The sequence below is a fragment of the Sphaerulina musiva genome (assembly GCF_000320565.1).
Source record: "Sphaerulina musiva SO2202 unplaced genomic scaffold SEPMUscaffold_1, whole genome shotgun sequence".
Lineage (NCBI taxonomy): Eukaryota > Fungi > Ascomycota > Dothideomycetes > Mycosphaerellales > Mycosphaerellaceae > Sphaerulina > Sphaerulina musiva.
In genome coordinates this window covers 4,243,431-4,266,156 of record NW_016017383.1, presented here as the reverse complement: position 1 = coordinate 4,266,156, position 22,726 = coordinate 4,243,431, and the positions used below count along the sequence as shown (strand labels likewise).

The window sequence follows — 22,726 nt, the reverse complement described above, 5'->3', positions numbered from 1 at the left end:
GAACTACGGTACTCGGGAGTCTGGTTGGATCATCTGACTAGGAGGTACGGATGAAGTGGAGAGTGTGGGTAGGTACATGGCAACGAAAGCTGTGAATGTCTTCTTTTAATGGTCTTCGTCGAACGGATCGGATGATGGAGAGTACGGCTGAGGTGGTGATGGTCAGTCAGATGGCAGAACTCAGACATCCGATTTGTGATACGGTCGACGACAAAATCGCCGGGTACTTGCATTATCATTGCTCGGCGTAGCTATGCATGCTCTAACTCATCTGCACCTTATCGAATCTCCAGACTCCAGGAATTCCAGGTACCTAGGTCAGGTATGTATGCAAGCCGGGAAGCCCATTGCGCGTAGGCGTATCATCAGGTTTTTAGTTCTCCGGCACGTCTGCTGGCAAGCACAAGGCTACGTTAATCAGTGAACATCGTAGCAGCAGCAAGGCAGCTTGTTGGGAGCAAAAGACTTGCTGTCCTCGATCCCCGGCCGTTCGGAGCAATGATTGCACGCTATACAATAGTTCTTTCTGCTAGCCGAAAAAATGGTGGGCCGGGAAATAGGAGATGCATGGGGGGGAAGTTGAGTTGGTGACTCGGTAAACATCATCTATTATTAAGATTATTTTGCCACAGTTAGGCCAAAGCGAAGGCGATAAGATTCTAATGAAGAATGGGGAAGATCTCGCAAAGCACGGTGATGTTGAGAAAAAGTGAGTGAACGGTGATGAAGGCAGTCCAGGCGTGGTGGTCGAGACCGCGCAGGCAATCATGTACCTAGAGTTGGTGTAGAGGGGGGTTTATTAGTCCCTCATCTCGCTGTGGACTAGGCGCGTTCGGTGGCCGTGAGCGAGCGACACGAGAGCAGTTGCCCACAATCTCGGTACTTCTGCGTTTCAGCCTTGCAGGACTACGCAGTCGACGCGCATGTCTTGCCATGGTCAGACTCCAGATGGGAGGGAAGGAGGGAGGAGAGGGGCAGGCTCCCAGTCATGACCGACGGCAAATACGCAATGGATGACAATTGAGGAGGAAAAAACAAGAAAACAAGTCTCTCTACACAAAAAGCAATTCTCTGTCTCTCTCCCAGTCCCTCTCTCTGCAAAAGCAAAGGCGTGGGCGTCGATGTGTGTTTGGGGTGATGACTCTGTGAGAAAGCCAGGTGTTGCATTGCCGCTGGCCCGCTGGGTTCCTGTCGTGCAAAAGCGGCAGGACAGAAAAACCAAGGCACAGTCACACTGGTAGGAGGTACAGTGGTACTGGACACGCGCACACACACCAAAAAGCATGGCAGTCCGGTTCAGGTCTAAGTTTTGACCCGCTGAGCCGGGAATGGGTTGACTTTGGGCGATTTTCAGGGGGAGATGTCGGCAAAAAGCTACGTCTGCCGCCCGCTGATGACCTGAGTCAGTGCGCCACAGCGCCGTTTCGAAATCGAGGCTCCCAGAGAGGGTCACGAGAGTTTGGGAATGATGATGGCGATGCTTTGGCGACCAGACGCGAGATATGACCGCGGAAGTTAGCTGGGTGTAGGGTGTAGGCACTGTAGGGTATGAAGATGAAATTGAAGATGCACTTTTGCGTCGAATGGTCTCGTGGGATCTGTTGACGGAGGATAACAATACAGGTACCTTGCCTTTCATACATTTGTTCATCTATTATTACGATGATGAAACCAGAATAGTCGGTGCCTGGTCGCGTGTGTGTCGTGTTCACGAATCAAGTCGCAGGCAGCCATGAGCTTACCATTCTCATCAGAGCCTCTCAGAGGTACAGTACCTCTCACTGTACCTGTAGTCATCGCCTCACCAACCCCCGAACATGGGGATGAGCATGGCATGGCAGCAGCCTGTGGCCTGGTGAACGAGCCCACCCATCACCCGACGGCAACACCCATCACAACGGACGCGCGCCTTGCAAACGCGAAATTGACGCGATCGAATGCGGTGCTGTCAGGCCTGTCAGGCGCCGTCGGCGTCGGCGATCTGACACTGGACACTTCTCTACGACGACGTATACACTTGACAGTTCCCGGAGGCGTGTTCGATGTTGTTGCTGCTGCTGCCAACTGCTGCTGCTGCTGATGCAAGTGATGATGTGTTTGGCGTGTCCGAGAGCTATAAACAGGATCGGGCAGCGGCGGAGGGATGCTCCCGCGCGCCGGAGAGACAGGTTACTGCTGGATGTACCTACATGTACCTAAGGTACCGTAGCTTATTGATGCAGCTCAGCTCATCAAACGTGGCCTGTCATTTGAGGTGAGCTGGATTGCAAGCTGCTCAAGCGGCTGCAGTACCTCCTAGTACATACAGGTAGTTCTCACAGGCACCGTAAAAACGTGAGCAGCAAAACAACAAACAACAACAACAACAACATCCACATCCACCACGACATCGTGCAGGCAGCACTTTTTTCCCCGTCGCGCTGCTTGTTTTCCACTCGACCCCAGCAAGGCATCTGCACGTCGCACGTTTGTCCTATGGCCTGGCGAATCGGCGCCGCACTTTCTATAGACCGTGCACCTCGCGAGAAGAGTCGTCGACAAATCCCACGTCACGCCTCGGATTAGTGCACTTCCCAGGGGGGCGCTCAGGTTCCTCTTGAGTCCGGTCTCCTTCAGGCCTCTGGCTTCTTTCTGATGTGAGAGGCTGGCACGAGTTGTTCCTCGCGACGCTCACACAGGCTCACACACACACACCTGATTGCGTACACTCCGAGGACTGACAACCTCATCCTCCCTCTTCCGTCCTCTCCCTCCTCTCCCTCCAACTCCTCCTCCTCCTCCTCCTCTCCCTCCACCTCCTCCGGCTACTGATGCTGTTGCTGCTGCACTAGCTGCGCTGGCACGACGACCCCCGACTCGTTCTCTCTGGCGTGTCTTTTCCGTCGCCTGTGCACAAACCTTCTGGAATCGGGCACTGACCGTTCTCCCTCTCATATCTTTCAATTACGCCAACCCTGCACATTCTGTCTCACTCAATACACCGCGCTTGATTAACACAAGGCCCGGCTGCCTTGTCTCGCCAGCATCCCCTCGTCTGCTGCTCCTCGACAAAATAACACGCCCGTCGCCCGCACACACGAACGCGTCCACTCAGTCACACACACATACACTCGACACTAGGAGGTAGCCTCGACAAACGGACGCTTTCTTGGCTCTGCGCTTCTCCACGCGTGCTCCCCATCCATCATCATCATCATCTCAAATTCATCAAACTGCTCATCCGACTAGTTCGTACCCACGCCCCGTTCCGTCCGGCTCGAGGCACTACTCTACCATTCCCCCCCTCGACAATAACCGACCTCCTTTCTGCGCATCCTGCATCCTGATGCGAAAAAGCATCGACCTGTCTCATCATCATCAGCAGAGTCATCGCCTTCGAGAGGACCCACTGAGAATCCGAGCAGTAGTCAAGCCACACGCCTGCGCTATCCCGGCACTGCTTGTCCTGATCGTCTCTCCTAACGGGGCAACAACCTTCCGGGTGCCCCTTCCGCTCCCCGTTGCACTGGACCTCCCTTCTCTCGTGCACGATCACAACGACATCAACCTTTGAAAGGGCATCGCCGTCTATACACATTCCTTTACATCCCACTTGACGCTCGTCCCGGACCCTGAACACACTACCTCCAGTCCCTTGGTTGCTCTACCATCTCTATCCAACTCCACCTACTGCTACAGTCGACCTACCGATACAACCTAATCCCTAATCACTGGCCTTGACGGTCTGTAATCCACACAAACTGCTTCTGACTTGTCGTCTACCGATACTCCTCATCGAACCGTAAGTGCATCTGTACCACCACTCTTTACCGTCGGTGTAACGTATCACTGATCATGCTAACCTGTGTAGACTCCAAGAAACAACAGTGAAAGCTTGCATGCTACATGTTGCCATAGTCTTTCACAACTTCTTGAGCACTAGCCTCGATCATAGAGGCCATCAAGGCAATCATGACCGTCGCGTACGATATGTCGTCGTACCGCGGCTGGTCAAGCAGTTCGCAGACTGCCGTGTGCCTTGAAGACAAGTTCGAGATCTTGAAAGACATCGGCGACGGCAGCTTCGGCAGTGTCACCTTGGGCAGGACGAGAAGCGCAGGCGCACACATCGTCCGACGAGGCACTCTGGTAAGCTCGATGGCACGCGTGCTCCCCCAATGTGTGCCCACGTTAACATGTACAACAGGTGGCGATCAAGACGATGAAGAAGACTTTCGAGAACTTTGCACAATGCATGGAACTGCGAGAAGTCATCTTCCTGAGATCACTCCCCAATCACCCTCATCTGGTACCGGCTTACGACATCTTCCTGGATCCGTTGAGCAAAAAGCTTCACATTGCTATGGAATATATGGACGGCAACCTGTACCAGCTAATGAAGGCCAGAGATCACAAGCCACTGGACTGCAGTAGCGTAAAGAGCATACTGTTTCAGATTCTCGGTGGCCTGGAGCACATCCATGATCACAGTTTCTTTCACCGCGACATCAAACCCGAAAATATCTTGGTATCGACATCTGCTCCTGACTCGGGGAGTACGTTCAAACGCTATTCGTCCCTCGTGACACCACCGTCCACACCGCCAGCCTACTCTATCAAGATTGCAGACTTTGGCCTGGCGAGAGAAACTCACTCGCGCGTACCATATACGACTTACGTTTCGACTCGATGGTATCGGGCCCCTGAAGTGCTCCTCCGAGCGGGCGAGTACTCCGCACCGGTCGATATCTGGGCTGTGGGTGCCATGGCCGTCGAGATCGCGACACTGAAGCCTCTCTTCCCTGGCGGCAATGAAGTCGACCAGGTGTGGAGGGTATGCGAGATTATGGGAAGCCCCGGCAGCTGGGTGAATAAGCATGGACACAAAGTGGGAGGTGGCGAGTGGAAGGAAGGGATCAAGCTCGCCCAGAAGTTGGGTTTCTCCTTCCCAAAGATGGCACCTCACTCACTGGAGACGGTGCTTCCGGCTCCGCACTGGCCTGCGAGCCTCGCCCATTTCGTGACATGGTGCTTGATGTGGGATCCCAAGGTTCGACCGACATCGCGACAAGCGCTCGAGCACGTGTTTTTCCAGGACGCGCTCGACCCGTTACGACCCAAGAGCGCTGCTGCGCAGAAGGCTCTCGGACGAAAGAGCTCTACTCATCTGGGCGCCACCGACTCAACTGATAGCGTACCATCGCTGACCACCAAGACCTCGTCATGGTTCCGAAAGTCCCTTGGCCCTCGCGATTCGTCAGCACCACCCGTGCCTGAGTATCCCCAGGCGTCCAACAAAGAGTCACCACGGCCTACTCCATTGCAGGCCAACACATCGGATACCTCTGCCGCTGTGGAGAAGGGCCGCCCGAACCCCACGAAGCGTGCTACATGGGCAAACGGTGTGTCCAATGCGGCTCCAATACCAATCCTGCCCTCCATTCGGCCGATTTCCCCATTGCGCGACGAGTCTGTGGCGCAGGCCAATGTATCTCGCACAGAGCAGCCGGATGAGCGACCGGGCAAGAAGATTGGCAGGCAATTGTCTGTTAACTCTCAAGGCAACCACTACGCCGAGATCCATCGGCAAGAAGCTGAGCGTGCTTTGAACGGCAACAGTGGTCTCAAATCACCAACAGGCAGCCAAAGAGAAAGCTTCTTCTCTCATCTACGAAAACGTGCTCGACGTTTCTCTGGTAAACCCACCGGCCCGACATCACCCACGCCAGACGACATGGAGGCCAATGTCGGCTGCGCGCCGTGGACGACTAACAGGCAGTCCATGCAGCCAGAGCCCCAAGCAATTGCTCCCAATGCAGCGGATCCCTCCGTGGATCCGAACTTCGCTGAATTAGACCGCGCCCTGCAGAATGTGAGGTATAGCCTTGATGCCGCTGCAAGTGCGGCACCTTCACAACCCAAGCCCCCGGTCAGGATGGCCAGCAATCCGACCCTGAAGCGACATCACTCTCTGCCGTATGGCAAAGAAGAACAAACAGCCTCTGTGCGCTCTCGCCGACCTGTCAAGCCAGCACCTGGCAACGTCAGGTACGAGGCTCCTTGCGAAGAGGACGAGCTGCTCGACGAGGCGCTCGCTTCTGCTCATCGTGCCGTGACTCGGCTCGACCATGGCGTCGCACCATCCGCGCGTCCACTGCTGCCACACGTCACCTCTGAGCCCACGTACAACGTGCCTTACCTCACGCCCTCCCACTCGAAGGATCAGATGGCTGTGGATTATGTCACAAACGACTCCACGCCTTCGAAGCCCGTCAACATTCCTCCCATGCGACAACAGGAGAAGGCAGTCGTAAACCCACAATGGCCCACTCCGCCCTATGACGAGAACGACTGGGCATCAGGCGTAGCAGCAAGCATCTTCGCCACCCAAGCCTCTTTCCGGTAGACGGTTGATGAAGGCGTCTGGCAATGCAGTCACTGCCCACTTTTTTCCTATGTTTATATCTGCTTCTACGCATAGCACCGGCGCATGGTGTTATACTCGATTGGCTGGACCCAAGCACGGCATCAGCATCATCTCTTCGGTAATCTGGCGTTCCAGCATCTCTGAGTGGGTACAGGGCCAAGACGTGTCGGCGTACCAAAAGCGCAACACGAATTTTACATCACATTGCAACATCTGTACAGGATCTTGATTTGATCATGTTGCGTCAACATCTACTACGAGCTCGATCAGAGCGACATTCTTTCCTTTGCATCAGATATACACCTTCGTACCTCGATTGTCTTTGGAGAGACAGGGTAGCGAGCGAGTGTAAGAGGGAGGGGATTGTAACAAAATTTCCGGAGGCGTCTTTGTTTTGACTTTCGCTGCGTTACAAATTAGAGGACCGAGAATGGGTTTCTCTGCCGCACATGTTCGAGTGGACACTGCTGATACCCCCAAGAGTGAATGTCTAATCAGACCTGCTCGATAGTTTTTTGCAATTTCGCGCAAGGTCGCAAGGCTCATATGTTTAGAATAGCCCGAGAAATAGCATTGATATCGTGTGTATCTCACTCATGTGATTCTCACCCATGTGATTCTCTCCATCATGCGATGCTTCTCTCGTCGATTGATGAGCGGCCCGTACGCTTGTTTACTCTACTCGTACCGGGCAAGGCGTAGGAGGTAGTTTGCATTGGGTGGTGGTATTCGACACCTTGCACGTGCTGGCTGGAGATGCGACTACTACTTTTGACTGTCTGGGGAACTTCAGCTGCCACTTTCTCAATGTGACAATTCACTACACCACCACCCACCTCCACCTACATGTTTCTTGGTACTGGAGTCACGCGCATCACAGCCCTCAACTCAAGCTGGGCTAGGCGCATACTCGAGACATCAGCAAAACATTCTTCACTGCTTTCTACAGTACTGGAGTACACATCTTTCACTTTGCATTCGGTCGGGTCGCGCCCTACCTGCTAGCCAGCATCATGTCTCTGAACAGTTACCTGAACAGTAAGCTTCTCCATCCTCCTCTCGCTCTCCCCTTCAGCTGCTCACACTTTTCCTACCTACATCCTCACAGTCATTCATCAGCTAACACGTTCCTTCTTCTTCTTCTCCCCATAGAAAAAGTCTGTCTCATCCTCGTCGACGGCCGCTGCATGGTCGGCAAGCTCATCTCGTGCGACCAAGTCACCAATCTCGCGCTCGAAGGCTGCGTCGAGAGAATCATCCGAAGTCCGGACGATGACGAGGCGAGCGAAGAGGAAGCTCGAGGCTTGTTCATGGTGAGAGGAGATAATGTGGTGGTGTGCGGTTTGGTGGATGAAGAGCTTGACGCGTCGATCGATTGGACCAAAGTCAGAGGCGCGGAGATTGGGTCCACGAAACATGTGTGAGGGACGACGACGAGGATTGGAAAGGTGGCAGGTATGGATGGATGCCAACGGACAAAGGTCCCAAAAATGGGTTGTGAAAGTGTGGAAAGAGGTCTTCTGGCAGGCTGTTATGCTGGAGTGAAGGGCACACGAGGCTCCTGCGCCATTGGTAGCCAGTGAGCGACCATCGCATGACTGTCCTCCGGTACTGCGAACCGCTTCAGAACAGAAGCCGGCGACTGCCTCTCCAGTTCAGGTACCGGCACAAGGGAATGGGAAAGAAAGCCGGGAAGGATGTAGGGAGCGAGCGAGGCAGGCAAAGAGAGGACCAGGTTCGGAACAAGAAGAAAGCGGAAACAGTATGTATGCGAAATCACGTATCCCTTACGGGCTATGGTATTGACACAGCTCTCAAGACTATTGGAAAAAAATCGCCATCACCGACCACGGGATTTTCTCTGCCCTACCTCCTATGATCGAGCTGCGAATGAACCTCTTGTTTGACCCTTCCTTCTCTTTACGGAGGAGCCGCTGTCTCGGATGCAAAAAGAAAAGAACAGTGAAATTCTCGTTAATTTCCCTTAGGGGACTCTCTCTCTCACACACACACACACACGTAGACGACTTACGAGGTTACTAAGAATTGCGTCTAGATGGAGTAGAACTGCGGCCGTCGTCAAAGAAGTCTTCGCTCCCGAATCGCGTCCACTATCCCAGGGCTTCTCAACCCATCCCGACGACAGTCCTGCCACCTGCGTGCGTTATATGACCGAATCGATCGTCAGTCCACATCTCTCTCTCTCTCTCTCTCTCTCTCTCTCTCTCTCAACACTTTCATTTCTATCTTCATCCTTTTTCCCCTCTTCCACATCTCCCACAAAAGCTTGGACTGGATTTCCTCTTCCCTTCTTTTCCTTCCTTCTTTTGCGGGCTGTTCAATTTCAGTAGTCTCATTCGCATTCTCATCACTGTCGATGGTGCTGTTGAGGTTGCCTTTACCTCTTTACCTTTACCTCTTTACCTTGTCAAATCTGCACAAGCAGCTTATTTATTTATTATTATCATTCTTATTCATTCGCTTATTCATCTTCGACTCGAACAACTCGAATGGTTCGAATACTTCGGAAAGCCGAGTATGTTCTGTATAAGGTACCTTACTTATCTGCAACAGGAAAAAGGGAAAAAAACGAAGAATTGGGGAAGGTACCTAGGGTTGGAAAGAGGGATGAATTCTACAGCTACATCTATCTGGTTTATACGAAGAGGGAAGTACATGGTAATATAGGTAGGCTGAATAATACATTGCAGAAGAAGAGGAAGAAGATCAAGACGACGTATGATAGATAGATAGTACAGCCCGCTAAGAACCTCGAATTACATGGACCTCATAACACACTAACACACTACCAAAGTTGTACCATTGTTTGTTGTGTAAACCATTCTCATTCAAACTCAAGTCGGGACTCGCGAGCGAAAAAAGAAACAACATTAGTAGCGCTACGTGCTGCATGCACCGCCACAAGGATAAATATAACTTTTGTTTTTTTTTAGGAGGGCACGCTTCACTCCCTGGATGGATTTCTCGTATCGCCAACGCCTCTTGTGTCTCCCATCCAGCGCCTCGATGCGCCTTTTCAATGGGCACGTAAGACTTGTCTCTGCCAGACTGGAATTTCTTCGGATTGCCTCCACTGGACCACACCAGAACTTCACTGTTGTACGGGACGGGTAAGCTGCTCGGTCGGCAGCGTGCGCGACATCAGGCAAAGGTCTTGTTCTTTTTCTTGGCGTGGTCGCTCGTGAGTGAGCCATCTCTCATTTCCTTCTTGCCTCTGAGGTAAGTCCTTCGTTCCGGCACTTTCCTCCAGAATTTCTGGTTTTGCGGGCAATCTTCTCCAGTGACTTGCGCAAGGTTGTTTTCATTAGATCTGGACGTTCGTGGACTCTGAACGTGACTGACTGGACCCGATGTGAGGCCAACTGTCTGCTGGCGATCCATATATCGATACGAAGTGCACCAACGGTTGTTATACGAGACGGTTATGTTTGCGAGACTCGAACATCCACCACATGCTCTGAATGGGCTGAACAAGCATAAGAGCGACAGCCTTCCCCTGATCGGCACCATATCATGCTGTGTCCAGAGACCGCAGCAACATCATTTGTTTGCCGCATTGTTGACAGGGCGTGGGATTCTCGCGCCACAGGTGGAAGTTGTCATCGTGCTGTTGGACAATTTCGAGAAACTTGACGAGTGCTTGAATGAGCAGCTCTTCATCTTCGCGTACCGCTTTAACGAAATCGGTGAGAGACCATAGTTTATTGATCTTCCAGTCAGGACAGTGCGAACCCAGGAACTCTTCCATCCCGCACGAACAGCCTCCTGGAAGCTGAGCGAGCCTCTTCAGCTCCACAAAGCCGGTGGGCAGAAGAGCCAGGATAGTCTCGTCGGCGGCACATTCCCATTCGCCGGAGTCATTAAACCACCACGTCCAGTGTTTGAGGCGGATTTTCCTCGCGCCTGAAGCTTCGTCTCCCTTTTCTCTGATCCAACGACGAAGCAAGTTGCACCCTTTGTCGGATCGCAGGTCAAATTGAAACGTATTAGAGCGGTAGAAAGTCGGCAGCATGGCGTCCAGTTCTGGCTTCAGACCAGGGAACACTTCCTCCAATACGGGAAGGCCGGTGCTACTTGTTGTTTTGACTTGCCGTTCAGTCCGGCGAGGTTGATCACACGTGTCTAGGACTGGCGAGACGGGCTCTTGCGCAGAAGCAGTGTACTTGTAGATGGTATTTCGAATCTCGCGAGGCAGATCGAGAAAGGTATAGGGTCTGGTTCTAGCTTTCAACAGTGGAAACGGTGGCAATGACGAGCCAATTGGTGTCGTGGGTTCGCTGCGCAGCCGCTCTTCAAGAACACGTTGACTTGGGTGAGATTGAGGAAGATCTGCCAATGCTTTTTGCAGCCAGAAGGTCGTTTGGAGATTAGTTCGGTGCTCAGCGGAGGCAGGTTGCTCGAACGCTCGAATATCCTCCTTCTTGACAAGGGCAGGCCTGAAAGGGTGTTTGCGGTGGTCGCGCCGTTCCTGTATGCTAGTAGGCAATCTCCGCCTTTGACCTTGGCGCGAGATGAAGTTCTCCATGTTGCTTGGGGAAAATGTCTGTGAGAAGGATGTAGCATAGAATGCCATATACTTGTTTCTTACTGACCTGCAATCCGCAAGAATCGTGCGCTGTTGATCGTTGATGCTCCTGTACATGATCATATTAAATCAAAAGGTGTCGAATTGACTTTATCGACCGACATGCTGTTTGTAGTGTGTCTAACTAGGGAGCTAGGGTACCAGACAACCAGCCTGTCTTGTACTCCCATTCCTGTCTCTGCAGTCTGCAGGGCGCGTGGGACATCTCACGCCTATAGGCAGGCCAAAACATCCTGTATCCTGCCCAAGCAGTGCGGGCGGGGAGATTTGGCAATAGCTGTGAGGTCAGTTTTGGTCAATCATCGTGGCAGAGTTCAGGCACTTGGTGAGCATGTGCTCCTTGCAGGGCACTCCTGTGCTTCCTTGAGCGGAGTCAGCGGACTACTCCCTGCGATGACATCTGGAGTAGAATTGACATGGACCGGAAGTTGCGGACATGAGGTATGCAATTCTATACTGTTGTAGTGTGATGTGGTGCTTGATGAGTGCTGTGTGAGGAAACGAGATCGGGTTGGTGATGATGTACGAGAAGTGGTGGTGGCGGGAAGTTCTGGAGTGCAAGAACGAAAAGGTGTGTGAGTGTGAAGGCGATGCGAGTGCGGGAGAGCGGCATCTGCAAGGCTGCCGCAAACGCGAAGTACACACGACCCACGTCTCCCTGTAGTACTGTGCAAGAGTGCTTAATCAACGCAGCACACCAGTCGTCCCATCTCATCTGAAGTGCCACGTGCGACTGCATCTTCAGCTTCAAGTGAATCCGACTCTGCGTGTGACCGCGACCATGCCAGGACGAAAGTCGAACGTGTCGACGGCTTCGAATGGGCCAGAGGAGGTTTCCGAAGGCACTCCAGCTGCAGCAACCAAAGCCAGCAGCAGAGAAAAGGAAGGCTTCAGCGTGGAGGACTTGTCGCTGCCCAAGTCGATGGTTGCTCGATTAGTAGGTTGATGTTGAGCCTCATTCTCCCCTGCCCTACTTACACACTATGCTGACCACGGATGACTAGGCAAAGGGAGTTCTTCCGGCCAATACGCAAATACACAAAGATGCACTACTGGCACTGCATAAGAGCGCCACAGTGTTTGTGAATTTCATTGCCTCCAAGTATGTTGCGAGTCGAACTCCTCTGTCGTCGACATAGACCACAAACCATGCCGGCAAAGCTAACAGCTTCTAAGCTCGAATGATAATGCACAAGCTGCCGGCAAGAAGACAATAGCGCCGCAAGATGTTATGGCAGCTCTCAAAGATTCAGAATACGAGAGTTTTCTGCCACGCCTGGACGCCGAGCTGAAAAGTATGTATCCCAGCTGCAAGCACAGGATTCGCACATGATGGGGCACCTTGGCAAAAGAACAAGATATGCTGACAATAAACAGAATACAACGAGATGCAGTGTGACAAGCGCAACACGTATCGGCGAAAAGTCAAGGCGGACAAAGATGCTGCTGCGGAGAAGGAACCTGGCGAAGGCGACACCTCCGAAGTCGCCAAAGATGGCGAAGCACCCGCATCAGCAACAAATGGAAGTGCTGCCTCCAAATCTGCCAATGGCAATGACAATAACGTGGGCAGACCGACCAAGAAGCTCAAAGGCGAGAACGGCACAGCAGTACCGAAGGCCGATGCGGAGATGAGAGATGATGATGACGATGATAATGATGATGAGGACGACGACAACGACGAAGACGACGATGAGCAAGATGCTCACGAACAGGAAGAAGACGAAGGAGAGGATGGTGCGGAGGATGAGGATGTGGCGGACGAAGAAGAGTCGCAAGACGAGCAGATGGTGGATGCTTTGGAGGAGCAAGATGAAGACGCCAGCGGCATGCGAGATGAAGCGTTGGACGATCCCGACAGCGATTAGATGGTTCCTTTCGCCCTCCCTTCAAAAAGGATTTGCGAGATTCCTCTCCCTTTCTGTATTATAGAGGAGATGCATAGCCAGGCGTGTTTTCATCATATGGGGTTACGGTTCTCGTGGCGATATGCCAAGCTTCCTTCTCACATACCTTCCTTACCTGATCTTCACATTTACGCACAGCACCCAAACGAATTCCTGCCCGGTGGAGTCAACCTCCGTAGTAGCAAGGCAGGGTAAGGCACCATAGTATCGAGCTCAAAAGGAAAGGACTCCCCAGTCGCGTACATGTATACCGCTCAAGTATTAAATCCCTCCCCAGGTACCAAAATTGCACCATCTCAAAATTTCCCTCCCCCTACCCCACGCCCAGCTTGACTAGTCTTCATATTTTATTCAAAATCACTTCAACCAATCATATCACCACAATTGATGCGGTGAAAAAATCAAGCCCGTGAGTTACCCAAATCATCGCGCCACCACTGCTACGAACAAAATACTGACAGTATTTGCTTAGTGCTGGCGCAATGGTAGCGCGCGAGACTTCTAATCTCGAGGCTGTGGGTTCGAGTCCCACGTAGGGTGCATCTCTAGTGCGCTAGAATTGGTGCAATGTCTTCCTACGTATGTCCAGTCAACTGGATGTATGTTTGACTCGAAATTTTTTTCTTTTGTTTTTGTTTTTAATTATTTTTGGGGGATCTGGGGAGGGGAGGGAGGAACAAGGGTGTTGCTGTCTTTGTTGGGGGTTGGTCGATTGGTAGATAAGATGTACCTAGGTACCGGGCAGGTAGGTAGTTTTGTATTCTGAGCGTGGTGGATATATCTTTTTTCTTTGAGTGCCCGAGGCGCTACCTCCGTACCTCTAGGAGGTAGGTGGTGATCTGCCCGTAACATACAACAACAATGACAAACGACCTGTCTGCTAGATTGATTGCTTGCTTTCTTGCTTGCGGTTGAGGATGAAAAGATCCCATCGCCTCATTCGTTCTTCTTGGTAGCAGAGGTAAAAGAAAGAAACGTATTTTGTTATGCCAACCGACCCGTTTCATTCAATACATTCTGTAACGGTAGGTGGGTAGGTAGGTAGGTAGGTACATGTATGTAGCTAGGTACCTGATATATGAACTTCTTCCCATAGGGAAAGAGAGAGTCAGAGACAGAGATCTTACATCACACTCTACACAAACAAAAAAGACAATTTCCAGTCCGCAGTCTTCGCTCACACATACACACCGAAGAAAACGCCCAATCCATCCGGATTCTTCATGAAAAAAATACAACACAAATACAAACGATTAATCAAAAAACAAAAAGATATCATTTTCTCCCCACTTTTCGATCACTCAGATTCACCCTTGGCGCAGGTAATTCCTGCACATCCGACCCCGCCATTTCATAAATGGGCGTCTCGCCTCGCATTTCCGCAGGCACACCTTTACTCGGCGCGAAAAATTCCGTACCGGAGCTCTCCATTTCCGAGTAGCCGTGTTTGTTCGGATCCGCGACGTGGTAAGGGCTGTCCATTTCGGCGGGAGCTTCCTTGTGGGGGGCCGTCAATTCGTGGATTTCGCCGCCGCCCAGTTCGCCGCCGATGGGAGGCGAGATGAAGGGTTTGCCGTCTGTGTCGGTGGAGGTTTTGGTTTCGGGGGAATGGCCTCCTGCTGCTCCGCCTGCGGCACCGCCTGCTGCGCTTGCGGATTTGGAGTCGAGTTCGGCGAGGCGTTGACGTTCCGTCTTCTTTTTGCGGCGCACGAGGAAGAGAATGAGGCCGATGATTGCTACGAGGCCAACGACGCCGCCGACAACTCCACCTGCGATGGCGCCGGTGTTGGATGAGCCGCCATTGCCGCCATCGGCCAGGCTCGTTTCGTTGGCGCGGATGATGGACTTGATGCTCTGCGATGCGATTCGTGTCGCGTCCCACTCACAGGGGGCGATGGTGAAGTTTTGGCGGTCATAGTCGGCTATTAAATAAGCTTCCTGGAAGAATGTTCGGCCTAGTGTGTATTGTGTGGAGTTGCTTGCTCGTTTCAAAGGAAAGTAGTTGGATGTGTTCGGGTTCATGATATTTGGGAACTCGAGAGTAAGGTCAAAGGCGCCATATGGGAAGACAATATCCATGGTCTGGCCTCCCGAGGCAGCAGTGGCCAAGGTGAAGGTGACATTGGCATTCGTCGACAACAGAGACTCGTGGAGGGTGTCGTTGACCAGGTAGAAGTTGAAGTCGGAATCGTACGTCAGACCAAATGCCTCCTCGAATGCAGTGCAAGCAGACTCTGGTAGCCATAGTTGGGAGACGGTGGAGTCCAAGAAGATTTGAATATTGCCATCCGGGAGGAGGTTGGAGGGCGAGCCGGCATCAGTGGTGATTGCGCGCAGGTTCACGAGCAAGTCTCTGCTGATATCGCTCCCAAAGGGTATCGTCAGGTTCTTGGTGGGACTGTACCGGCTCTCATCGTATCCTCCCAGTGTAAGTGAGCCGAGGTTGTTGCCATCTAGTCGGTATTGGTTTCCAGCAGTGTACGCCCAGGACAAGGATGGAATGGACCTGTTGTTGACCAACTGCTGGAGGAAAGAGGGTTGTGGATCGTTGAAGGTCGTCGAACTCGAGCTCGTGGTGAAGTTGGTCGGGCGTGGGTTGAGTCCGAAGATGCCCAGCCAGAAGTTCGGGCTCTCCAGATTGAACACCACGTTACGCTGCACGCTGGCCTGTGTCGCACCCGGCCATCCTATCGTGACGCTATCGAATCCTGCCGATCCAGAGGTATCCAGTCCCAGATTCTGCTCAATGCCAACATCGTATATGCTATTCGGCACCCACGTCAAGGACTCATTGGTATTAAAGATCTGGCCGCGCGACGTCTCACAGTTGGATGGATAGAAGCTCGGGCAGCCGCCTGCTGCTACTGTCAAGACGGAGGTGACGGCCGTGCCAATCATGGCGCGCACCGTCTGCGGCTGCACACCAATCTGCAGCGGAAAAGAAGACCATGGCCCATCGTTCCCATCCCAATTCTGCGCCGCAGCAATGCTCAATGCCGCGGGGATGGTCGTGGTGTTCTCGGCTCTTTTCGCGACGCGTTCTAATCCTGCGACGCTGCGCGACAGCAGCGAGGGAATGTCGGACCAGGAGGAGATGGCGGCGGCGGCGAGGTGAGGCGAGGTCAGCAGAGTGGTAGTGAGCGCCGAGCGCATGGGCGCTGCAGTCTTCATTGTGCGCACAAGTGGGCTTCGTCCAAGAGGGTCCAGATGCCAGCCAGTGTCTCTGTCTCTCTCTCTCTGTGTGTCTCTCTCCCTCTTCTCTCTTTCTGCCAGTCAGGCTCTCCTCCTTCTTCTACACGACGTCGATGCAGCAATAATAATGGACCATATGGCGAGTGTACGGAGAGGTGGGAAGATGGAGCACCGACGGCGGCAAACACGCCGCAGAAGCAGACTGTAGCCACATCGTAAGTCTCGAACTAACAACCTACTAGCAGGCCGGCGCGGGCGGTCAGGATGAGGTGAGGTAGCGAGCGGCTGGCCCTTCCCTTGTCCTGCAGCTATTTTACCCTTTTTCTGCGCTGACTACTAGTTCTAACTTTGAATGTACTGCTACAGTGCTGCTAGGAGGTACTACGAGAAGGACTGCTGCCACTTCACTTGGGGTGCGAATGATGATCTCCTTATCACACATGAAAGTGCATGGCCACGCAGGGGAAAGTGGTTCTTCGCCTCACTTTGGGTTGATGGTTCATTCACCGTCCATCGATTATGATTATGATGATGATTATGATTATGATTATGATTGATGGCATACCGCATACCTACTACGGAGCTATTACTGATTGATCCTCCAGCAACGCCGATCCCGTCGATTGCCAGTATTGCCAGACATCCGCTTGCCACTGACCCTAGTGTCGATCTCGATGCTATTTAGGGCGATGCTCGGCTTGTTCGTATGGGTGGCCTTGGCGCGGGCAGGCCTTGAGTTGCCGACATTAAACATCTTGCGATCCGCTCCCCGCGTGAATGACGCCAGCGAGGCCAGGCAATGGAACTCTTTCTCATGTTATCATTCACTTACCACCCACCGATGCCGACAGACGTGATGGCTCATTCTATGCCGACTGTTTGAGTATGGTATGGTCACTATGGTGACTATGCCACTATGGTATGGCCTGGGATGGGCCGGTCGGAAGTGGAAATCACAGTGTCCCCCTTCCCGAGTGCGGTCCACAGTGCGCTGGCTTCACCCCTGGAAGCTGATGTGACGGCGGTATGGAAGTCTTCTGCGCAGAGTGGCTTCACACGTCGCGCAGCAGCTGCAAAACAAGTGCTGAGAGGCTAGTGCTGCTCTGACTCTACACGATTGAGTTCGCCCAGAAGCATTTTGACATCTTCAGCTACAAAGATCCATCATCCATACAAAGTGCTCTGCCACCTTGTTACGACTCTGCCACCTGACAGGCTGACTATTCACTACCTGACTCCACCGCTCTGCTCTGCCTCTGGTCTGGCACTTCTCTTCCTTCTCTTCACCACATCAAGCACACCACACATACGCTCTCTCTCTCTCACTCTCGTTGCTGCCACCATGCGAGTCGAGAGCCTTCGTGTCCTGTTCGTTGCGTCGTGATAACATACACTCACTCCATCAATACCTCCCCGTAGCAGGATGCTCTGGTGGACTCTCTGCGCTTTTCTCGCTCCGTCCACAGCTGTAGAAATCCTGCCCCGAGGTAAGCCTAGACATGTCTTGACTCTCTGCTCTACTACACTACATCATACATGTACCTCCTTCTACCTCCTACGAGCCACACACGTCAACCTCTCCCGCCAAGCTCCGCTATCGATACACACCCAACCCAGAACTGACCCTTCGCAGACGCAAACGCAACCGCACCCGCTCCCATTGCCGACCCAGCCTTGCCACCCGCTACAGACGCACGTGGTTTCAACACGTCCGCATATTGTGACCAGCAGTATTCACAATACCTGCGGACATACAATGGCGCCGGAAATTACATCACTACCACCATCACCGCCTACATCGGATTGGACGACACGGGCTCCCAGACCGGCAAAATCGTGACGCAGTCCTACAGTACCACCACTGTCACCAGAACCCCGGATGCGTACAAGGCCTACCAGCTGGGAGGTGCGAAGCCTCCATGTTGTCGTCAATGCCAGATCGTCGCCGGCACCATTCAGTTCTTTTGGTGGCCCGGCCTTGCAGACGCAACCGCAACCGCAACCGCCTCTCAGTACATGACCAAGCCTGCCAACAATAACAACACCTCTGCACCAGTCACCGCTGTCGCAGCAAATGGCTTCGTCTTCACCTCGCCCAGCGTGTACATGGCCTTTTCTTCGCTGTACGCCACGAATCTCTGCGGCACCGTCGGATCTGCATGGTCCAGCACAACCATCGGCTTTCATCCGACCGAGATATCGACCGTGAACCCCTACAAGATGACCTACACCGGCTATGGCGTCGTCACGTACTCTGGTACCACTGAGACGGCCATCAATGACCTACGAGGGACGAGGCTGCCTCCATCGCCACTCCAATACACCGATTTGGCTCAAAACTGCTCCACAATCTCCGGATATGTATATTTCCCAGGCAACCCGCAGAACGACGTCAAAGGCGGGCTCGACCGGGACCCGTGCCATCCCGTGATTGCCCTGCCGACCGGTCTCATCTCCATGCAACAAGCGTGGGTGGATGCCTCCTGCGTGGCACGCGATGGACAAGGCGCCTACGATCCACCCATCGCTCTCACACCTGCGCCATCTGCAGACCAACCAACACTGCCCGCTCGGCCTGGAAGCGCGAGCACGAGAGTACCAGCATCTCAGACGGCGGTCTACACTGCGCTGCCGGATAGCAAGCCTACTCCAGGCAAAGGAAACGTTTACGGTGCTCCGTCATGGTCAGGCTCGCCAGCTGCCGGCGGTGGAGCGAACATTGCCATCGGACATGCCCCATCGACCGCAGACGTGCAAGTCTACACCATCATCGAAGTCACCACTGACCGTGCAGGATCCGCCCGCACCATGATGAGAACCACAGAAGCTGTTGAACTGCCCGCAACGACGGTCCCTGTCCCCGAAGAAGCGTCGTCGACCCGGTCCGGCGGCTACGATGTGGTCATGCATAGCATTCTCCCAGTAAGTAGTGATGCGCAGGGACACGCAGAGCATGGTGATGTTGGGCAAGCTGCCGAAGCCGCTTACACCGTGCTCCGCGATACCACTCTCGCGAATGGCATGGCTACTGCTGTGCCTGTTGTTGTAGTACTTGATACAACTCCAACAACAAGCAATGCACCCGAGCATGGTATACCCGACTACATCATGAATGGCATCGGGCAACCGCTTGATTATCCGTCGCAGGCGACTACAAGCGGCTCTCAACAGCAACAGCAGCAGCAGCAACAACACGGCAGGACTACGGAGGCGTCGATGAAACAGATTGGAACGACAGCGACAGAAACTGGCGGAAGAAGAACAACAACAACAACAACTTCGTCATCCTCATCCTCATCCACTACGTCGTCATCATCATCTGCAGCGAAAAAAGTCCCTGGATTTGGATTTGAAAGTAGCTCTTTGATGATGATGACAATGTGCTGGATCATCATGATGATATTTTATATTTAGTCCAAAAGTACATGTAAGTACGTAGCAGTTGTAATACCTTGACATATTCTATTGTATTAAAAAAAGAAAAGCTTTAAAAAAAGCTTATTATTTTCTTTGTTTTAATCGCTCCTACTCTTGCTCAATTCCAGGTAATACAGTTGACAATGCGTGCGCATCCAGGCGGAGACGAATCGCGAAGCAAGATAAAACTCCCCCTCCCTCCCTCCTTCCTTCCTCCCAATAATACCCCAAGTAACGTTCTATTCATTCTATATCAGGCGCCTGCCCTTCCTCTAATACCCACTTCTCTCGGGCTTATGGAGTGGATCCCAAGATCTTTTACCTATCTCTATATCTACAGTATCCATCTCTAACTCTTCCTCTCCACCAATTCAAAAACCTCAGATTTCATCGTCTGATTCCTATCATGTCTAGAATGTTCATCCTCCTCCTGCTGTTCACTCTCCCTTCTACGCGCCCACCCCCTTCCCCTTCCCCTCCCCCTAATCCTCTTTCCCGCAAAACCCGTCCCCCAAAAATCCGCCCGCAACCCATGCAACACGGCCACGACACCGACGCACGCGACGACAGTGGGCAATAACCACGTACTATAAATAAATTCGACGCCATCGAGCGTCAAATCGGCAAAACTCAACAAGGACAATGCCACACCGACCAAGGTGCCCAGGGCGAGTTTGAGCCATACAAAGGGTGTTTTGGCACGATTGCTCATTCCTGTGATGGCCATGCAGAGCACGACGACGGTGCCGATGGAGGTGAAGAAGTAGACGTAGGTGAGATTGAAGACTCCGGCAGTGGTGGAGGTGGAGGAGATGGCTTCGGTGAAGGCTGAGAGGTCGGAGAAGTCGATGGGGGAGTTGTTGGTGGCGGAGAAGTCGTTGGAGAGGTCTGAGGGGGAGATGAAGCTGGGAGTGGAGGAGGAAGAAGAAGAGGAGGAGGAAGCAGAAGAGAGTTCCTTGTGAAGAGCCGAGTGGAGATCGCTTCGTTTGATGGGAGAGTCGAATCCGGCAATGTTGAGAATGGACTTGTACAGGGCAAAGTAAATCCAGGAGAGAGCGTTGCGGGCCAGTTGGGGATTCTGCGCGCCTTGGGCGATGACGGCCGAGGCATTCGCCGCATTGCTCAGATCGTACGAGAGCATTTCGAGAGTTTCGGCCAGAGTGGACGAGGTGAGTAAACCTCGATAGATGAGATATTGGCTGGTCTCGTTCACTTGACTCCCGACTTCTTCAAAGTAGCCTTGGTCGAGTAACTCTGTCCATGTGGCGTACTGGAGACGGAAGTCGTTCCCGCGCACGACCGCTGCTCCCCAGGTGATGCATTGGGCGAGTCCTTCGACTGCCAAGACCAGAGCGACGTGTAAGGGAAAGTGCAGGACCGACCATATCTGTTGCATGATGGTGCCAAAGTGGTCTTCTTCGAGACCGTCAAAGTAGATGCAGTATATGAAGTATAGGATGAGCACGGCACAGACGATGTTAGCGACCGTGCCGGGTGTAAATCGGAGCGCTCCTTCACTTTGTACGATGCGTTGTGATTTGGTGGCCACGGCGATGACACCTTCGCCGAGGATGATGAGGGTGAGAAGTGACATTCGCTGGACGAGGTGGGTGCCTTTGAAGCTAATGTTTCGCCAAATCGATGAGATGGTGGTGGCGGTGATGGTCTCGAGGATGGCGACAATGTACCATATCACGTATGTGTGATTCTCCTCCATGGTAGCGTTGAAGGTCCAAAAGAGGCCGAGATAGGTCATGGACGCCGCGAGGTATGTTGCTGCGATGAGCGACATGGGCAGGATCGTTTGCTTGTACTGTCGAGTAAGCCACATGGATTGGAGATATTGCAGTACCAGAACGAGTCTCGAAATCATGAGGTACAATGTGAGAGATCTCTGGGAGCATGGTCAGCAAGTCTGTCACCGAGATATATCTGTCATGCTTCCAGCCTACAAAGTACCACTCCAAGGTGGGCGCCTCTGTATCCACATTCCCGCCTTCTGCATACTCTGCGGCAGCCTCGTCTCCTACATTGTACTTGGGACCAACCACAGCGAAGCCAATCATGACCAGGAATTGGACGGCCTTTGCTGCTCGCTCGAAAAAGGAATCTGCTGAGAATCTGACATCGTAGAGGCCAACCTGGTACCTGCGCAGAAGGGGGTATGTCAGCGAGTGAATTGAATGAAGATTAGACTGCGCTACAAACCAGGTGAACCACAAAATACAGACTACGACAGAAGGAGGTCAGCAAGATATCTCGGGACAATATGGGGATTGTGGACGCAGTGTCTTACAGAATCCCTAGAACGTAGCACACATCCCGTCAGTGATGGTAACAAACATAGATTGTTATACGCGTTTCAACTTCCGTACCACGTATTGCTTCAGAGTGTCTCCGTCTCGGACCTCGTGGACGGCCGTGAAAACGGTGAGATTGGCAGCGAAGAAGAGGTCGTAGAACAATTCCAAGTTGCTCGCCTCTCGTTGCTGTTGTAGGAATGGAGATCCGTGTATCGACCTGTCATCGCTTGGTCTCCGCATCATCGTTCCTTCATTCCTATCGTAGTTGGGCGATTCTGCTTTGATTCTGACTCTCGAGCCGCCAGCGGAAGTAGGACGTGGTGACATTGCGTTCAAAGCTGTAGCTGCTGGAGGGCTCTGGAAGAGAGGTAGGTGACCTGCACTGTGGCCATCGACTTCCATCTTGGCCACTGAAGGCATATGTGAGTGAGCAGGATGGCAATGAATACAGTCTTGTAATAACATGAGTCGTAATCACAGGTGGGATGTGCATGATATGTCAAGCTAGACATAGACATGGTTTCCGTGCAGACTAGGGGATGTATAACTATAGTGGTAGAGACTGGTTTCGTACCTGAACCTTGCTGCGGATCGGGTGAGAGAAGGATAGTGGCTCGCGCGTAGCACGAGTAGCGGAACAGCCTTTAGCAGTCACAACATGCTATCTCAGCTGCCACTTGATGGAATGTCTCGAAACAACTACTCCCAGATAGCTACGAGCGATGTCTACCAAGATACCAAGGGCGATGAAGACTGGTGCCAGTTACTGGCGAGGAATGTCGTTGTCCGATCGGAAGGGTATTACGCTGTCCGTGCTACCCAGGAGCGTGGGTACGCATATTTCTTTGGGGCGCTGTTGTGGGCCTGCCAGTGAGCATGTGAAAGGAGCTTAATA

The 22,726-nt window shown here is 52.8% G+C and overlaps 8 protein-coding genes and 1 non-coding gene across 9 annotated transcripts; 6 read left to right on the top strand and 3 right to left on the bottom strand.

Moving 5' to 3' along the window:
• Window positions 1-1,732: 1,732 nt before the first annotated feature.
• On the top strand, window positions 1,733-2,080 carry SEPMUDRAFT_113711 (uncharacterized protein; the record flags this gene model as incomplete). The annotated part of the gene is made up of 1 exon (XM_016901048.1): window positions 1,733-2,080. The coding sequence occupies one exon, from the start codon at window positions 1,733-1,735 to the stop codon at window positions 2,078-2,080; it is 348 nt and encodes a 115-aa protein (XP_016765854.1).
• A 700-nt stretch (window positions 2,081-2,780) lies between these two features.
• On the top strand, window positions 2,781-6,984 carry SEPMUDRAFT_146698 (Pkinase-domain-containing protein). Its single transcript, XM_016903805.1, has 3 exons — window positions 2,781-3,781; window positions 3,851-4,128; window positions 4,187-6,984. Exons 2-3 carry the CDS (start codon window positions 3,952-3,954, stop codon window positions 6,383-6,385), a joined length of 2,376 nt encoding a protein of 791 aa, XP_016765853.1. The 5' UTR covers window positions 2,781-3,781; window positions 3,851-3,951; the 3' UTR covers window positions 6,386-6,984.
• Window positions 6,985-7,419: 435 nt separating this feature from the next.
• Window positions 7,420-7,830, top strand: SEPMUDRAFT_32793 (splicing factor; the record flags this gene model as incomplete). Its single annotated transcript, XM_016908508.1, has 2 exons — window positions 7,420-7,444; window positions 7,559-7,830. 2 exons carry the CDS (start codon window positions 7,420-7,422, stop codon window positions 7,828-7,830), a joined length of 297 nt encoding a protein of 98 aa, XP_016765852.1.
• A 1,312-nt stretch (window positions 7,831-9,142) lies between these two features.
• Window positions 9,143-11,483, bottom strand: SEPMUDRAFT_146697 (uncharacterized protein). The gene is made up of 2 exons (XM_016903804.1): window positions 11,020-11,483; window positions 9,143-10,956 (listed from the first exon to the last, which is right to left on the bottom strand). The coding sequence occupies exons 1-2, from the start codon at window positions 11,073-11,075 to the stop codon at window positions 9,939-9,941; spliced, it is 1,074 nt and encodes a 357-aa protein (XP_016765851.1). The 5' UTR covers window positions 11,076-11,483; the 3' UTR covers window positions 9,143-9,938.
• Window positions 11,484-11,727: 244 nt separating this feature from the next.
• On the top strand, window positions 11,728-12,880 carry SEPMUDRAFT_130416 (histone-fold-containing protein; the record flags this gene model as incomplete). Its single annotated transcript, XM_016902357.1, has 4 exons — window positions 11,728-11,949; window positions 12,017-12,114; window positions 12,189-12,307; window positions 12,390-12,880. Exons 1-4 carry the CDS (start codon window positions 11,794-11,796, stop codon window positions 12,878-12,880), a joined length of 864 nt encoding a protein of 287 aa, XP_016765850.1. The 5' UTR covers window positions 11,728-11,793.
• A 505-nt stretch (window positions 12,881-13,385) lies between these two features.
• Window positions 13,386-13,459, top strand: SEPMUDRAFT_t5. Its single transcript has one exon. It is a non-coding gene; the product is annotated as a tRNA-Arg (tRNA).
• Window positions 13,460-13,942: 483 nt separating this feature from the next.
• On the bottom strand, window positions 13,943-16,261 carry SEPMUDRAFT_146695 (acid protease). The gene has a single exon (XM_016903803.1). It carries the CDS (start codon window positions 16,088-16,090, stop codon window positions 14,195-14,197), a length of 1,896 nt encoding a protein of 631 aa, XP_016765849.1. The 5' UTR covers window positions 16,091-16,261; the 3' UTR covers window positions 13,943-14,194.
• A 935-nt stretch (window positions 16,262-17,196) lies between these two features.
• SEPMUDRAFT_123072 (uncharacterized protein) lies at window positions 17,197-19,564 on the top strand. The gene is made up of 2 exons (XM_016901823.1): window positions 17,197-17,598; window positions 17,745-19,564. The coding sequence occupies exons 1-2, from the start codon at window positions 17,535-17,537 to the stop codon at window positions 19,523-19,525; spliced, it is 1,845 nt and encodes a 614-aa protein (XP_016765848.1). The 5' UTR covers window positions 17,197-17,534; the 3' UTR covers window positions 19,526-19,564.
• A 313-nt stretch (window positions 19,565-19,877) lies between these two features.
• Window positions 19,878-22,158, bottom strand: SEPMUDRAFT_35243 (uncharacterized protein; the record flags this gene model as incomplete). Its single annotated transcript, XM_016908600.1, has 5 exons — window positions 19,878-21,422; window positions 21,481-21,676; window positions 21,737-21,758; window positions 21,825-21,831; window positions 21,904-22,158. The coding sequence occupies 5 exons, from the start codon at window positions 22,156-22,158 to the stop codon at window positions 19,878-19,880; spliced, it is 2,025 nt and encodes a 674-aa protein (XP_016765847.1).
• Window positions 22,159-22,726: the final 568 nt, after the last annotated feature.

Excerpts from the sequence above, each read along its gene's own strand:
- SEPMUDRAFT_146695 (XM_016903803.1), bottom strand. The coding sequence starts at position 16,090 with ATGAAGACTGCAGCGCCCATGCGCTCGGCGCTCACTACCACTCTGCTG.
- SEPMUDRAFT_146697 (XM_016903804.1), bottom strand. The coding sequence starts at position 11,075 with ATGATCATGTACAGGAGCATCAACGATCAACAGCGCACGATTCTTGCG. Across the intron at positions 10,957-11,019 it reads ACGATTCTTGCGGATTGCAG|CAACATGGAGAACTTCATCT; the intron begins GTCAGTAAGAAA and ends ATTTTCCCCAAG.
- SEPMUDRAFT_146698 (XM_016903805.1), top strand. The coding sequence starts at position 3,952 with ATGACCGTCGCGTACGATATGTCGTCGTACCGCGGCTGGTCAAGCAGT. Across the intron at positions 4,129-4,186 it reads TCGTCCGACGAGGCACTCTG|GTGGCGATCAAGACGATGAA; the intron begins GTAAGCTCGATG and ends CATGTACAACAG.
- SEPMUDRAFT_123072 (XM_016901823.1), top strand. The coding sequence starts at position 17,535 with ATGCTCTGGTGGACTCTCTGCGCTTTTCTCGCTCCGTCCACAGCTGTA. Across the intron at positions 17,599-17,744 it reads TGTAGAAATCCTGCCCCGAG|ACGCAAACGCAACCGCACCC; the intron begins GTAAGCCTAGAC and ends GACCCTTCGCAG.